Source organism: Schistocerca gregaria, chromosome 2, assembly GCF_023897955.1.
Source record: "Schistocerca gregaria isolate iqSchGreg1 chromosome 2, iqSchGreg1.2, whole genome shotgun sequence".
In the NCBI taxonomy this organism is placed as follows: Eukaryota; Metazoa; Arthropoda; class Insecta; order Orthoptera; family Acrididae; genus Schistocerca; species Schistocerca gregaria.
Window position 1 is genome coordinate 316,879,201 of NC_064921.1, and position 16,659 is coordinate 316,895,859.

The following is a 16,659-nucleotide window of genomic DNA, read 5'->3' on the forward strand; positions in this document are numbered from 1 at the left end:
TTAGGAGAAGCTAGTTCATGAATCAAAGACATGCACAAGTGCCACACTACGTCCAATGAAGTGATGAACACTAAAGATGTGTTGCATCCAAACAAACTTGTACGTCAATGACTGCTTCTTCTCTGACGTACATTGGTGTCCAAAATTAAAGCAACATACAGAAATTTTGAAAGGTTGTTTATATTTTGGTACAAAACAGTATAAACAGGAGATGGTACTGTAAGAACAATGTAACAAATACAGAATGTAAACAACTGCAACATCCGTAATGGTAGACAAAATTATTCTTCATTTTTCCCAACTTAATAGGTTTGCACACACATTTTGACAATCGGTTATGCGCTCAGTATGTGCTGTGACCACCTCTGGCAGCAATGGAGGCCTGACAATGATGGGCTATGCTGTGGATGGCATCAACAGTCTCCTGTTGCGGCAATAATGTCTTTTCTTCCTGGAGAGCTGCTTGCAGTCTTGGAGAGCAGTTGTTTTCTATCTACTACATATATGATCTTTTGGATAGGGTGGGTAGCAATGTGTGGCTGTTTGCTCATCATGCTGTGGTGTACGGGAAGGTGTCGTCGTTGAGTGACTGTAGGAGGATACAAGATGACTTGGACAGGATTTGTGATTGGTGTAAAGAATAGCAGCTAACTCTAAATATAGATAAATGTAAATTAATGCAAATGAATAGGAAAAAGAATCCTGTAATGTTTGAATACTCAATTAGTAGTGTAACACTTGACACAGTCACGTTGATTAAATATTTGGGCGTAACATTGCAGAGCGATATGAAGTGGGACAAGCATGTAATTGCAGTTGTGGAGAAGGCGGATAGTCGTCTTTGGTTCATTGGTAGAATTCTGGGAAGATGTGGTTCAGCTGTAAAGGAGACCGCTTATAAAACACTAATACAATCTATTCCGAGTACTGCTCGAGCGTTTGGGATCCCTATCAGGTTGGATTGAGGGAGGACATAGAATCAATTCAGAGGCGGGCTGCTAGATTTGTTACTGGTATCCTCAACAGAGTGTTACGGAAATGCTTCAGGAACTCGGGTCAGAGTCTCTAGAGGAAAGGAGGTGTTCTTTTCATGAATTGCTACTAAGGACATTTAGAGAACCAGCATTTGAGGCTGATTACAGTACAATTTTACTGCCGCCAACTTATATTTCGCGGAAAGACCACAAAGATAAGATAAGTAGGTGGGTGAGTAGGCCACGTCATGCATGCAATATCTTCCATTTCCAAGGAAACATCAACCACCCATGCTCTATGAGGTTGAACATTATTGTCCATCTATACGAAGTCTGAGCCCACATCACCTTGCAACAAACGCAAATGCAGTCGCCAAGAGCTCGTCACAATACCTGACAGCAGTTAAACCTTGCCGATTCAAGCGCACAATGTCATGAAGAGAAGTTCGAGTGGTAAACATAATCCCTGCCTACACCACTGGGAATCTTCCTCGATATTGGTCTCTTTCCACAATGTTTGGGTCCTGAAATCATGTTCCACTTCCCTATAGATGTGAATCCATTGAGAATCACTCTCCAGGCTAAATCGGGATTCATCTGTGAAAAGAACATAGGCCCACTGTTCGACTGTCCAGGTGGTATGTTGGTGACCCTCCCTCTAGATGTTCTCTTCTGTGAAGACATATCGGAGATAGACACACAGCAGGTCTTTCACAAAGCAACTCTGTCAAAGCCTTCTGCCCACAGTTTGCCACAATACAACACGTTCAGTGGGTGCTGCGAGTTCACGTGCCAGTTGCCGTGTAGTACTAAGGCGATACTATCGTGCCCTCACAGTCATGTAACAGTCCTATCTTCTGAAGTCACACGTGGTCGCCCCTGCCCTGGTCTTCTGGACACAGTTTCAGTCTTTACACACTGTCGCCACAGCCGAGAAACAACAGAACAATTCAAACTAAGCCATCAGCCCACATTAGTTCATGACTGTCCTGTTTTCTTTCTTTCCCTGGCCCTCCATCCCAGAGTGTCTGGTAAGCATCTTCTCTGTGCATACTGCACAGTCTGTGACTGTGTACACAGCGATTGTGGATGTGGGGCTACCCGGCAAACACTACCTTGTTTCACAATTACCCTGACGTCATTGTTGGCATGGTTGTCTGTTGACCACAATGCCATCTTCCATGCACAGCACAATCGTATGGACATCTGGTTAACAGTTTGTACGATTATATCATGAACTAGACACAGGATGGGGGACAGAAACCAACAGGATATCTTTCTATTCTAACACTGTGAAGGCCACTAACATTTATAAGAAAGTTTCTGGTTTTCACCATATTTACTGATCTTCAGTTCTAGGATAACAGAAATAAAATCCCATTGGGACAAAAATTAAGCTTTATGTGAATCAGCATTATACATACTTAACATCCAGCAGCACTGAAGCCAAACATTCATGTAAATGTTATCTCTTTTGACATATATTTAAATACTGTATTGACCCAAAAATAAGTCTCACTTTTTATCCAAATTCCACCTCCGAAAAGTTAGCTTGCGGCTTATATCTGCTTCCTTGTCTTTTTACAATTGCTGTACTAAGTTCAGCTCACTTGCAACAACACAACTAGTTTCTGTAGCCAAAACTGGTGACAAGGCATTCTATTACGAAACAAACTTTTACCGGTGTCTTATTTGCATTAACATTGTGTACATCTGCCAGTATTGTTCCGTTACCTTATAATTCAGTTTCAGTTAGATACTGGTACGAAAACCTGATTTACGTTAATATGAACAACCGCTTAGAGCAAAAAGCATCGTCAAGGTAAAGAATTCAGTGCAGTTATGATGCCAAAACCACAAGAAACAGAGAGATTGGAAGAAAGTACACAGTGAACATCTATTGTGCGACTTTCGGTTCTTCAGAAGAAAAACGGAAGAGGGCAGTATCAATCAGAACTGTTCAGGGGAGGACTTGAACCTAAGGTTCTTTCCTATGTGCGGGAAAGAGGAACAATGGGATGCCCATCTCATGAGAAATTATCCAACTGAAGCCCTTGAATATTGCAAAGTCTTAAATATTCCACAATAAGAAATCCATGCGAGTAATGTTTGGTATTGTCGTTTAAGCACAGGAGAGTCCCCATTCTACGAGGAAGTGCTACACAAGCCCAGAGAACACCAGCAGACTTTTTGAGGAGAGGCTGGCCAACTTCCAGCAATTAATAGTCCAGTTTCAAAGGTGTCACTCATGCCCTTTCATCAGATTGACAATACTGGCAGAAAACTATTCTTTTCTGACACGCCAAGCAATACGGCAGAAGACACGAAATGGGCACAAAATATCTCATTAAAAGAAACTGTGGTATAAGTTACTACAGCCAATGACGAAGTTACAGTTGCCCTCTACGTCATTCTGAAGAAAAAAAACCATGCCCAAAGAAAATTTTCCTATAAGTGTAGTGAATCGCTGCCAAGGAAAAGGCTGACTTTTTGGAATCACAGATCTGTGCTACTGCTTGCTAAGAGTGTCAAGATGGTTTTGGTTGCTTTTAAGGAACATCAAACTGCTGATGTAAAAGATAAACTTGCTGCACAAAATACAGATCTTGTCATAATGCCTGGAGAAATGACTTCAAAGCTATGGATACTAGATTTGGCCATAAACAAACCGTTCAAGGACAACACCAATAAATGTATTCACATTGGCTCCTGGAAGAAGATCATGTCCTTACACCGTCTGGTAAGATTAAGAAGCCATGTCACCCTTTTGTGAGTGGATTCGTGCTTCATGGTCCTCAATATCATCAAGGTCCATCATCAATGTGTTCAAGAAATGCTGCATATTGAATGTGTTGGATGGCAGTGAGGTTGACGTACTGTGGGAAGAGAATGAAGAAAATGATAGGAGTGAGAGTGATGAAGTTAATATTGCCGATAGAGACACAAAAAACAACCGAAAATTTAAGCTCCTAGCTTTCGGAATAAATGTTCCTTCATCAGGGAGGAGAGAGGGGAAAGAAAGGGAAGAAGGGAAAGTGGATTTAGTTACTCACAACCCAGGTTATGAAGCAACAGGGAAAGGAAAACAGGGAAGGTAGCAAGGATGGAGGCATGGTTGTCAGAGGGAAGCCAAAGATATTCTACTGCAGGTACTGTGCCAGCTTCAAGCCAAAGAGGATGCATACAGAAGTAAAGAGGTGTATAGTATAAAGATGTAGGATGGAAAGATGCATGAATGGCTAAAGAGGAAAGGGAAAGAGGAGAAGACTGAAAAGTAAATGGGAGTGAGGTTGTTTAACGTAGGTTTAGTCCAGGGGGATGGCGGGATGAAAGGATGTGCTGGAGTGCAAGTTCCCATCTCCGCAGTTCAGAGGGACTGGTGTTGGGTGGGAGAAGCCAAATGGCACGTACAGTGTAGCAGGTTCCTAGGTCCCTAGAATTATGCTGGAGGGCATGCTCCGCTACTGGGTATTGGACATCTCCTAGGCGGACAGTTCGTCTGTGTCCGTTCATGCGCTCAGCCAGTTTAGTTGTTGTCATACCGATGTAAAAGGCTGTGCAGTGCAGGCATGTCAGCTGATAAATGACATGTGTAGTCTCACACGTGGCCCTTCCTTGAATTGTGTATGTTTTCCTAGTAGCGGGGCTGGAGTAGGTGGTTGTGGGGGGATGCATGGGGCAGGTTTTGCAGCGGGGTCGGTTACAGGGGTAGGAACCGCTGGGTAGAGAAGGTAGTCTGGGAATATTGCAGGGTTTAACAAGGATGTTACGGAGGTTAGGGGGACGACGAAAGGCAACTCTGGGTGGTGTGGGGAGAATTTTGTCAAGGGATGATCTCATTTCAGGGGTTGACTTGAGAAAGTCATATCCCTGGCGGAGTAATTTATTGATGTATTCGAGGCCAGGATAATATTGGGTGACAAGGGGGATGCTTCTGTGTGGTCTGAGGCTAGGAATATTGTTGTTGGACGGGGAGGAATGTATTGCTCGGGAGATCTGTTTGTGTACAAGGTCTGCAGGATAGTTGCGGGAGAGGAAAGCACTGGTCAGGTTATTGGTGTAATTGTTGAGGGATTCGTCACTGGAGCAGATACGTTTGCCACGAATACCTAGGCTGTAGGGAAGGGAGCGTTTGATGTGGAATGGATGGCAGCTATCAAAGTGAAGGTACTGTTGTTTGTTGGTGGGTTTGATATGGACAGAGGTGTGGATGTGAGCTTCAACAAGATGAAGGTCAACATCCAGGAAGGTGGCTTTGGTTTTGGAGAAGGACCAGGTGAAATTCAGATTCGAAAAGGAGTTGAGGTTATGGAGAAAATTAAGGAGTGTTTCTTCACCATGAGTCCAGACCACAAAGATGTCATCTATAAACCTATACCAGGCCAGGGGAAGCAGCTGTTGGGTCTTCAGGAAAGCCTCCTCCATGCGGCCCATGAAGAGGTTGGCATAGGATGGAGCCATCCTGGTTCCCATGGCAGTTCCCCTGATTTGTTTGTAGGTCTGGCCTTCAAACTTCACTTTTGAAGGCCAGACCTACAAACAAATCAGGGGAACTGCCATGGGAACCAGGATGGCTCCATCCTATGCCAACCTCTTCATGGGCCGCATGGAGGAGGCTTTCCTGAAGACCCAACAGCTGCTTCCCCTGGCCTGGTATAGGTTTATAGATGACATCTTTGTGGTCTGGACTCATGGTGAAGAAACACTCCTTAATTTTCTCCATAACCTCAACTCCTTTTCGAATCTGAATTTCACCTGGTCCTTCTCCAAAACCAAAGCCACCTTCCTGGATGTTGACCTTCATCTTGTTGAAGCTCACATCCACACCTCTGTCCATATCAAACCCACCAACAAACAACAGTACCTTCACTTTGATAGCTGCCATCCATTCCACATCAAACGCTCCCTTCCCTACAGCCTAGGTATTCGTGGCAAACGTATCTGCTCCAGTGACGAATCCCTCAACAATTACACCAATAACCTGACCAGTGCTTTCCTCTCCCGCAACTATCCTGCAGACCTTGTACACAAACAGATCTCCCGAGCAATACATTCCTCCCCGTCCAACAACAATATTCCTAGCCTCAGACCACACAGAAGCATCCCCCTTGTCACCCAATATTATCCTGGCCTCGAATACATCAATAAATTACTCCGCCAGGGATATGACTTTCTCAAGTCAACCCCTGAAATGAGATCATCCCTTGACAAAATTCTCCCCACACCACCCAGAGTTGCCTTTCGTCGTCCCCCTAACCTCCGTAACATCCTTGTTAAACCCTGCAATATTCCCAGACTACCTTCTCTACCCAGCGGTTCCTACCCCTGTAACCGACCCCGCTGCAAAACCTGCCCCATGCATCCCCCCACAACCACCTACTCCAGCCCCGCTACTAGGAAAACATACACAATTCAAGGAAGGGCCACGTGTGAGACTACACATGTCATTTATCAGCTGACATGCCTGCACTGCACAGCCTTTTACATCGGTATGACAACAACTAAACTGGCTGAGCGCATGAACGGACACAGACGAACTGTCCGCCTAGGAGATGTCCAATACCCAGTAGCGGAGCATGCCCTCCAGCATAATTCTAGGGACCTAGGAACCTGCTACACTGTACGTGCCATTTGGCTTCTCCCACCCAACACCAGTCCCTCTGAACTGCGGAGATGGGAACTTGCACTCCAGCACATCCTTTCATCCCGCCATCCCCCTGGACTAAACCTACGTTAAACAACCTCACTCCCATTTACTTTTCAGTCTTCTCCTCTTTCCCTTTCCTCTTTAGCCATTCATGCATCTTTCCATCCTACATCTTTATACTATACACCTCTTTACTTCTGTATGCATCCTCTTTGGCTTGAAGCTGGCACAGTACCTGCAGTAGAATATCTTTGGCTTCCCTCTGACAACCATGCCTCCATCCTTGCTACCTTCCCTGTTTTCCTTTCCCTGTTGCTTCATAACCTGGGTTGTGAGTAACTAAATCCACTTTCCCTTCTTCCCTTTCTTTCCCCTCTCTCCTCCCTGATGAAGGAACATTTATTCCGAAAGCTAGGAGCTTAAATTTTCGGTTGTTTTTTGTGTCTCTATCGGCTGTACTGAGCTGAGGTAAGTACTGGCCAGCCCCTCTATCTCTTTGTTAGTAATTGTTTCACATCTTTATATGAGATTTTCCATTAATTATTTAGAAGTTAATATTGGTACTAATAGTGATGAGAGTAAATATGACAACATCTGTTGCCATTTTGTTAAGTCAAATGTTAAAATAAATGTTTACGGTACATATCTGTGTCTTACATGTTAAGTAAGTTTTTGGAAATTTTTTCCTCCTCTCAATTCAGTGTGGGACTTATTTTTGTGAAAGAAGTCTTTCTTGTTGTTTTGTCTTCAAAATGTAAGCATGCAGTTCATACGCAGTAACTGTTTCTTTCTGGGCCCATAAGGTACTTTCTAAATGACCAATAACTGCACACTATTTTGCATTTTATGCCTAACATTACTGAGTTGACACAGCAATAAACACACAAGGAGCCAAGATCCATAAACTGCGAAAAATTTTGGCAATGAGGAAGTTGCAAAAAATCTGCACATTAACAGCGAAAGGGCGAGGGAGGGTGGGAAAGAGGGAGGGTGGGTGGAAGAATTTTGCTACAAAAAACTGCACTGTTTACCAGACTGTTCTAAAACTGTGACATTCATGTAGCTCAATGATCTGCATAAAAATAATTTTGTTACACCTTGGTATACACATACAGCACTAACATGAAGGACAGTGCCTTTGTGGTCAATGCTTTGGGGTGTCTCATTATTCATCACACTTTCTCTGAAAGCATGGCATGCAGTATAGCAGCAGAGAATAAAGTTAGAGCTTGAGGCATATTTGGATACCTTGTTGTTATAATCTGTAATGGTGTTTCAATACCAAAACCTTTGAGAAGTGATGTGACACCATATAAAAATGTCAAATCCCAAATTTATTATGTTCTTCCTAACAAATATTACTAGCAAAGGTAGGCTTTTTCAGAACAAGGAGTTGAACTTACAATAGAGCTTGAAACACCAACACAAAAAATTACTAAAGGATGACAAACAATAAAAAACAGAATGGTAATAACACAGTACACTCACTCAAATCCATAACAACACCCCAAAAAATGAATGCAGTTATTGCTATGAGCTTATCACTACCAGCCAAACACGTACATCACAAGTGTTGCAACCAATAATGATGCAAACTTAACATTATGAATGTTGGTTTTAAATATGTGGTACTGCAGTAACGAATATCTACAGAGAATAATATTTGTATATGGATTTCCTGAATCAAATACTGAAATGCATGAAAGTGCATATTCTATCATCAGTAAATTTCTGTTTAATATAATAAATGATGACATTACACACTTGTTGAAATGCTATATACGAAACATGTGCCATAAAAGTTATTATAGTTATTCTCATCAAAGTCAGTGCCTGAGAACTAAATTGCTATCCTTTAATCAGGTCTAGAATTCAAGCTATTCCAGAGTTTCTCACCACAACCTATATTCCTCCAAATGTGACCCTGTGAGTGTGAATATATATGTTTCAAGTTCAGTTGTTATTCATTTGTTAGCTCCAAAGGACACAGTCCTGAGGCCAAGCAACAGTTTTCTGTCATGTTTGTATGCTTTTCAACTACTTAACCATAAGCAGAGTGGTTATTGTAATAAAAAAAATTAAAAAGGTAGCAATTACATATTTTATCAGTGTTCAAGCTCCATTAGCACATGTCCATGTGTCAAACCCAAATCCTGTATAAATAGGTTCAACTCAATTCACTCCCACCAAAATTATCTGCTACAAGCCTCAGACTAAGCCTAGCTCATATATCACCAAACCAGTGCGAGGACAGATATCAGAACATGGAATTCAAAAAGCAATTCTGTAGAGTACAACAGTACAACACAACAAGGGACCATCCACAGTCTAATCTCCGTTTTGTGTGCGTTGGGGACATGTGTCGAAAGTGGACATGGGAAGTTACAATGGTGGAAGAACTGGTATGCACAACCAATGATATAATCAAGTTCTCATTTCAATTGCAGAAGAAGTAACGTACTCTGTGTTACGCATGTGAAATCTTTTTTTTTTTTTTTAATGGTAAACACTTCATTTGCATGGGAAAATACACACAAATAACTAAAAGCTAAATTTACATTTTCTGCACCAATCTGTTCTTCTGTTACTGATATATGCAGCCTGCTGCAAACCCCTGGATGCAAGCAAATGGAAAATAATGGAAATTAAAGTCCTAGTATTTCTACTGGTAGAATGTACTACCACACAGAAAAGGAATCAAATTGCAAAAGAATTGAAATCTTATTTGTTATAGATGTATATCCCTGTATGGGCACAGATAAAATAATATGTCTTGGACACTGATTTGGTGGGAAAAACTTAGCAGACAACCTACAAAACCATGTACAAGGTTATTACAAATAACTGAAGTTATTTCATAAAACCACTGTAGCTACATTAATTGACATATTGTCAAAAAACTGAACACTTATAAAACTCGAAAAGTTTTGTATTGTTGCTGCTGTACTTCAGATTTCTGCCACACAGGTGCAGCAATGAGCAATTAAACAAGATGGAGACTGGTGCCGAGAAAGCACATGTTGTGCTTCGAATGCAGTAACATCAGTCTGTTATAACAGTGGAACGACACTTCAGAAAGAAGTTCAACAAAGATGCACCAACTTCAAACATGATTCACCAGTGGTGTGCACATTTTAAATCTTCAGAACGGCTTTGCGCAGGGATTCAACATGCTGGACCGATACGAGCGAAGGAAATGGCTGACCGCATGCGGGTGAGTTTCGCACTTGGCCCACAAAGTAAGCAGAGGGCTGAACATACCACAAACAACTATTTGGACAATCCTAAGGGTAAGACTGAAACTAAATCCTTACTGCTCGTAACTGCTACAAGGCCCGACTCTTTACGGCAAAAAAAGTTTAAAGTTTCAGTACAGCTGCAACAGCTTATGGAAGAGGATGGGTTTTGTTAAAAACTGATTTTCAGTGACGAAGAAACATTTTTGTGAACAACAGAATTTGCATATCTGGGCGAGGGTCATTCCATGTAAAAGAGGCACCATTATCAAAAAATTAATTTTTCTGTGGGAATATTTTCGCCCGTTACATATGTAGGTTGGGTATTGAATTTTGTTGGCAAGATTGATTTTTCCCTTCCAAAATCTATTGTTTACTTGTGGGAGCCACTGTTTTGAAGACTATATTGTTGAGTTTGTTCATGCAGAAGATTTGATCAATTTCAAGGCAAGGAAAAAAAATCATAAAATTTATAATAATCCTTTATGGTTCATATATCACTTTAAAGTGCATAACTTCTTCTTCTATTTAGTATAGTTTTTAGAAGAAAACCATTTAAGCATGATAAATAAAAAAACATTTATATAACCTAACCCAAAATGCGTAACATGAATTATCAAATGCCATTTTTTAATGATTTTCACAAAATAAATTTAAGTATAGAAACTTATATGCCATGCTGTCCTTCACGTAAGTGTAACTGATAAATTGGTGTCTCAAATTTCTTCCTGGAACCCTTCTCCTGGTAGAGAATATTTAATTCAAATAATTTTAGTTACCTTTATTTATGTAATGTGAGTTACCATAATTTTTGTAGGATTAGTTATAATTTTGACCAGTCAGTTTGGTTCTGAATTACAATAACACAACTACCAATATATTTAATGTATATTTACCTCCATATGCCACATAAAATCCCAAAGGGAATAGCTATTTCTACTTTACAACCATTTGCCATTTTTTCAGAATGCCTTTAAGTGCAGCTGAAAAAATGAGAAGAAAAAGGCAGATATGAAGAGTATAAAATCAAACTCAAGAAAACTATGAAAAAATTCAGGAAAAAGAAGCAGCAAAAACAGGAAAAATGTTTGAGTAAAAGATAACAAGAAAGGATTGCTGCAGACAAGAAACGTAATGTTAGAGAAAGAGTTGCCAAGTACAAGAAGCGGCTAAAGGAAGCATCTTCAGCTACACCAAGTAGTTCTGCCTCTACACCAAATTAAAATAGGCCTTCACTGAGAAAAGCCATATCAAAACTGAAACGTGTACTTCCAGCATCATCCAGAAACCAAAAATGTGCTATTAGAAGGTTGTATCACACATTCGTTGAACCTTTAGAAGTAGAAAAAATCTCTAAACAAATAATAAGTGCAGTGAGCAAATTCTATGAAAGGGATGACATTAGCAGACAGGCCCCTGGACACAAAGATGATGTGACTGTAAAAGATGAGAAATGTAAGAGTAAATTGCAAGTACGACACTCAACGTCTTCTTTGAAAGAAGCCCAGGCAATGTTTTGTGAAGAAAATGGCAAAGTGATTGGTAAAAGTAAATTCACAGAATTAAGACGCAAACATGTCATGCTCGCCAATAAACTTCCACACAATGTTTGTCTCTGCAGATATCACGAGAATTTCATCTGTGCTATTATCTCTCTGCATAGCATAGTACCTCAAATATTGAAGTACACCAGTAACTAACCAGAATTTTTTCTATATGCAGAGCCTACAGCCGATTGTTGGTTGGGAAAGTGCATGAAATGTAAAGATTTATTGGCAGTTAAACTTCTTGGTTTAAGTATTGGCGTGAAATAGCATGTGTGGCAGGAGAGTGGCGGCAGGATTTTTAAAGTAGAGGAAGATGGTACGTTACAGAATCTTATTGATCATATTCTTACCATGGTACCTAAATTTTTAGAGCACTGCTACTTTAAGAGAGAACAATCAAAGAACTATCAGAGTGGTAAGGAATCACTGCCTTCCGCAATGCTAACTGCAATGATGCAAATTGATTTTTCTGAAAATTTACATGTGTAAGTCAAGATTAAATTCAAAGTGCACATTGGCAGCAGAATGAAATTAGTATTTATATTGCTATGATTTGGCATTCAGGTTCTTCTCAACCCAGCAATCAGGTACTTCTCACCTTTGTGTTGGTATCTGATAATCTGGATCAGACAAAAAACACTGTCTTTCCTTGTGTTCTAGACTTCTTAAAGAACTACCAAAAATATTAGAGAGTTACAATATGGTCAGATGGTCCTGCTTCCCAGTTTAAAAGCATATGTATTGCAGAGTCTATAAAAGTTGTAAGTAAGAGTCGTGCCAAAGAATTACAAGGAAGTACTTTGTAACTCCTCATTGAAAGGGGCTGTCAAATGCAAATTTTGGACTCCTGTGAAAAGCAGGAAACGTGTTGTAAACAACGCAACAGATTTTGTAAAAGCATTGTTGAATTATTCTTCTAATGTGGCAGCAGTTCTTATGGATGAAAAAAGCTTTAGCCAAAGAAGCAAAAAAACTACATCCCTCAGCATTGATCAAGAACTGCAAGCCTTTCTTGAACATTTCTAAAGTTCATCGCTCTATAATGATGCTGCAGAGGAAAATGCTAACAGAACAGAAAAATCACTGGATATACAAGCAGATGACTGGGTGGTAGTAAAATATGACAATTCATATTTTTCTAGTAATGTTACTAAAATTGAAAATGGTGAGTTTGAAGTTGATGCTATGATGAAAGATGGGAGTGGCCTGAAATTAAATATGAAATATACTACACTAAACACAAGCTTGTCCGAAAAGTGAACCCTCCAAGTGTTCTAAATTCCCGTGGTTATTTCACGTTTGACTGATCTGTGACAATGTACCATGAGTTCCCATATGTTGTAACATGAGTTACCTGTTCATTACGTTTTAATATTTATTTTATTGCAGATTAAATGTTTTGAACTTTGTTAAAATACTTGTAAGATTCTCTGGTATTGTGTGCAAAACTTACAATAAATATAGTAATGCAACAATTATTGTGATATAGGTTTATAGAGCATTCTGTATAAAGGATGTTTTTGTTTTGAGGGGGGGGGGGGGGGGGGAGGAAGTGTTTAATAGAAACATTTCCTTCTGTTAATTGTCCAAAACTATAATACAAACATCACTTTGTAACATGAGTTACCATGGAATGATCCGGGACAGAGAATCCCAACGCTATTGCACAACACAATCGTGAAACTTCCTGGCAGATTAAAACTGTGTGCCGGACCGAGACTCGAACTCGGAACCATTGACTTTCGCGGGCAAGTGCTCTACCAACAGAGCTACCCAAGCACGACTTACGCCCCGTCCTCACAGCTTTACTTCCGCCAGTACCTCGCCTCCTACCTTCCAAATTCTGGAAACACAATCGAGATTCACCAAGAGTTAATGTGTTCTGTTGGAGTCTCAAGATTTAAAGTTTACAATACCTTTATCCTTCTGCCAAAAGGCAATTACAGTACACATGTCTTTGGACATGTTGGAAAACTGCCTCATGCCACAACTGGAGACTGTGAATTTCATCTACCAACAGGATGGTGTTCCACCCTACTTCCATCATGATGTTCATGAATTCTTGAACAAGAGATTAAGCAATGGACTGATCTTGTGGAGTTGTTGATCAGAAATTCATGATATGGTGAAAGATTCAGTGCTTAAGTCTCCTGTTGCAATAAACCTACTAGAACAGCAAGCTTGAATCAACAGCACTTAATGATAGGGGACATGCTACACCAAACGTGGAAAGAACTTGATACTGCAGAATCAGAAATGAGGCATATATGGAGCACATTTAATCTGTCAGCTTTACACTTCCACATATTATTTTGTGCTAGCCATAAAAGTTGGCAACCAAGTATTACAAGCACTGATGTGTATAACATATTAAAAATACAAGATGAATATTCAAACAAAAATGAACAGATGAAATAACCATGAATCGATTACGCCACAAAACACAGAAAGAGAGAGGGAGAAATGTATAAAACACAAAGACCTAGCAAAACTGAACAAATGCGGCAACATTTTATATTTTTCAAAGTGACAGGTGGAGTTGTTTTATTACAAAACACTTTTTGCTATCAGACACAATGAAACCCTTGGCTGGTCATAGAAAGTTATTTCAAAAACAAAGCCACTGTTTGAACAGTGAAAGATTTTCACCATGTCTGATGGATGAAATAAACACCATTCGAAACTTCCTGGTGCGCACTCCGCTATGGAGTCAAAATTTCATCAATCAAAATTTTTAATCCTTTTTGTAAGGTAAAAATTTCTTTCATAGCCCAATACAAAGTGATAAACTGAAAATGTAAACAGTGACAACAAAGAGTGTGTGTGTGTGTGTGTGTGTGTGTGTGTGTGTGTGTGTGTGTGTGTGTGTGTGTGTGTGTGTGTACACAAAATCACAATTCACGTAAGAAGGTCTTGCACTGATATCCACAGACATGATGATTGAAATGTTCCAACAGGAAATACAAACTTAAAACAATGAAATAACGGGCACCACTGACGGTCACAAAAACAAAACAAAAACTTCATAAACTGCTTCGTGTCATTTCGATATGTAGCAGTGTATGTTTACGAAAGAACTAATAAAATGTTTTTGTTGTATCAATCCTTTCGTTCCAAACCGCTGACTATTATATCGTTATAAATACACATAAACAACAACAGCAATAAGCCATATTTCCGTTACTGTAACTATTTACGTTCGCACCACGTCAATATTATTGACTTACCGATTATATTCTGTAGTGTATCAGGATCTACTGAAATTGTCCCGTCATTATTAACGATGATGATAAGGGTGTTGTCCGATTTACGATCATCAGCTGTGTCAGCAACAAAGGTGCTCGACATTGCACGTTACCTGCAAACCATATCAAAAGGTTATGGTAAAGTTTGCAGTATAACATCACGTGCATACACCTGACATTGTTTTGTTTATATGCTCCGTAATACATGCCATGATCAGAAGATACACTCTGCCGGAAATAACACACACATCGCGCGCACAGCCACCAACCATAAAAACTTTAACAGTTACTTCACTAACATGACAAGCCTAGGAAATCATCTCAGTTTACGAGGCCCAGCACGGTCCAAAATAAACGCGCCCAAATAATCGGCCATCTTGTATGATAGCACAGCAACCAGAATACACACGAACACCGTAACTGCGCAAAAATCAGACATTCGTACACACCTTATCTCCTGATGGCGAGTTTCATGTATCTTCTTATCGTACAACTGAACATTTGAAAACAAAACAAAACCATAACCCTAAAGTACACTACAACCTACAGAAATACGAAATAACATCTCTCTGGACGACATTCTAAAACTCCACAGATACCACGTTTCAGTCGCATCAAAGATACCTAACACTGCCTCTTTATCTATGGTAACCATTGCTTCCTAATTACATTCTTTGAAATAAAATAGCCATTACCGTTTTCAAAACATAAAATTATTTTCATTGAAGTTAATGGGAATTGTCATATTTATGTGCATGTCCGTTTCTGAGTGACAGTCGGACTTTGTAACGAAAGGGTCCATGGTCTGCGAGGCCCATTTATAAACACAAAAATACCCATCCAAGTTTCAATAATTCCATTTCGCCGTTACGAAATACGTTTGCAAGCATTTTACTTCATTTCGTCTTTAAACTGGTAAAACTCGCGTGATTATTTATTAGGAGGCACATTGTCTGTACACCTTTCCGAAACCACAATTACACCCTTACTTCAACTTTCAATGAGATTCTATGATACTGTAACATACACTTTTGAGACCCCACAAATGTTACACATTTTACTTACGTAACACGAGAATAACAACCCTCCACTCATTCTAATTTCAATTTTAAATGTTAACTGTCTTACATTCTTATGCCGATAACATTGGCGCAACGACCTAGTCAAGACACTATTAAAAATATATAACACGTGAATCATTCTTGACATAATGGGGTACAAGATGCGGACTATCTGCAACAGTCAACATAACGAAACTAATATTCACAGTCAACAACCACGACTTATAAACTCTCGCTTATGTGGTTCGTTACTGTGTAAAACTTTTCTACTCCACTCTACCACTTAGGAGGAGAATTGGAAGGGAGGGCAGGGGATGTTTACATCTTGTATAAGGGGGGGGGGGGGGGGATATTTACATCTTGTAGAAAAGTACTTTTGGAAACTATATGCAAACAAACACAGATTGTATTCCACAGCAGAACTCTGTTGACTAAAGCAATACCAGTGTTTTGTATGTCGTTACCAAACAGAAATGTCACTGGACAGTTCAAAACAATAGACTGATGCAGGAAGGGTATGCTACATGAAAGACGAATTAAGGCCAACAGTGAAATAGCAATGAGATATGTAGGTACTCGCAAAGAATAACAAAGAAAATTAAAACAACACCTACAAGGAGGATGGATGATTAGCACATAACATCCTCTCAACGTTCACAAGGCTGGAGATAGACATCACCCACAACTATTTCCAAGGGAACCAACCTGGCATGTGCCATAGTGATTTAGAGAAAGCTCAGAAAATGTATGTCTGGATATACGTGTGGGGATCTGAACATCACTCATTCAGAATATAAATCCATTGTCTTAATCACTACACCATCTTGCTCGGTCTTAAACAAAAAGTTCAAGATCTAGTGTGACTTTCTAAGCTTCAAGAGTGTGCAATCCATCATTCACCAGTTGGTGAGTGATGGCCTGCCTTTTTTTGCATTAGCATTTATCCAGG

General features: G+C 39.9%; 1 protein-coding gene across 1 annotated transcript in view; it reads right to left on the bottom strand.

The window, feature by feature from the left end:
- LOC126336940 (PHD finger protein 3) overlaps window positions 1-16,659 on the bottom strand; it is a 240,225-nt gene that overhangs the window by 210,091 nt on the left and 13,475 nt on the right. Inside the window, 1 exon segment of the mRNA XM_050001117.1 lies at window positions 14,632-14,762. Coding sequence (XP_049857074.1) covers window positions 14,632-14,752 — 121 coding nt within the window. The 5' untranslated portion in view covers window positions 14,753-14,762.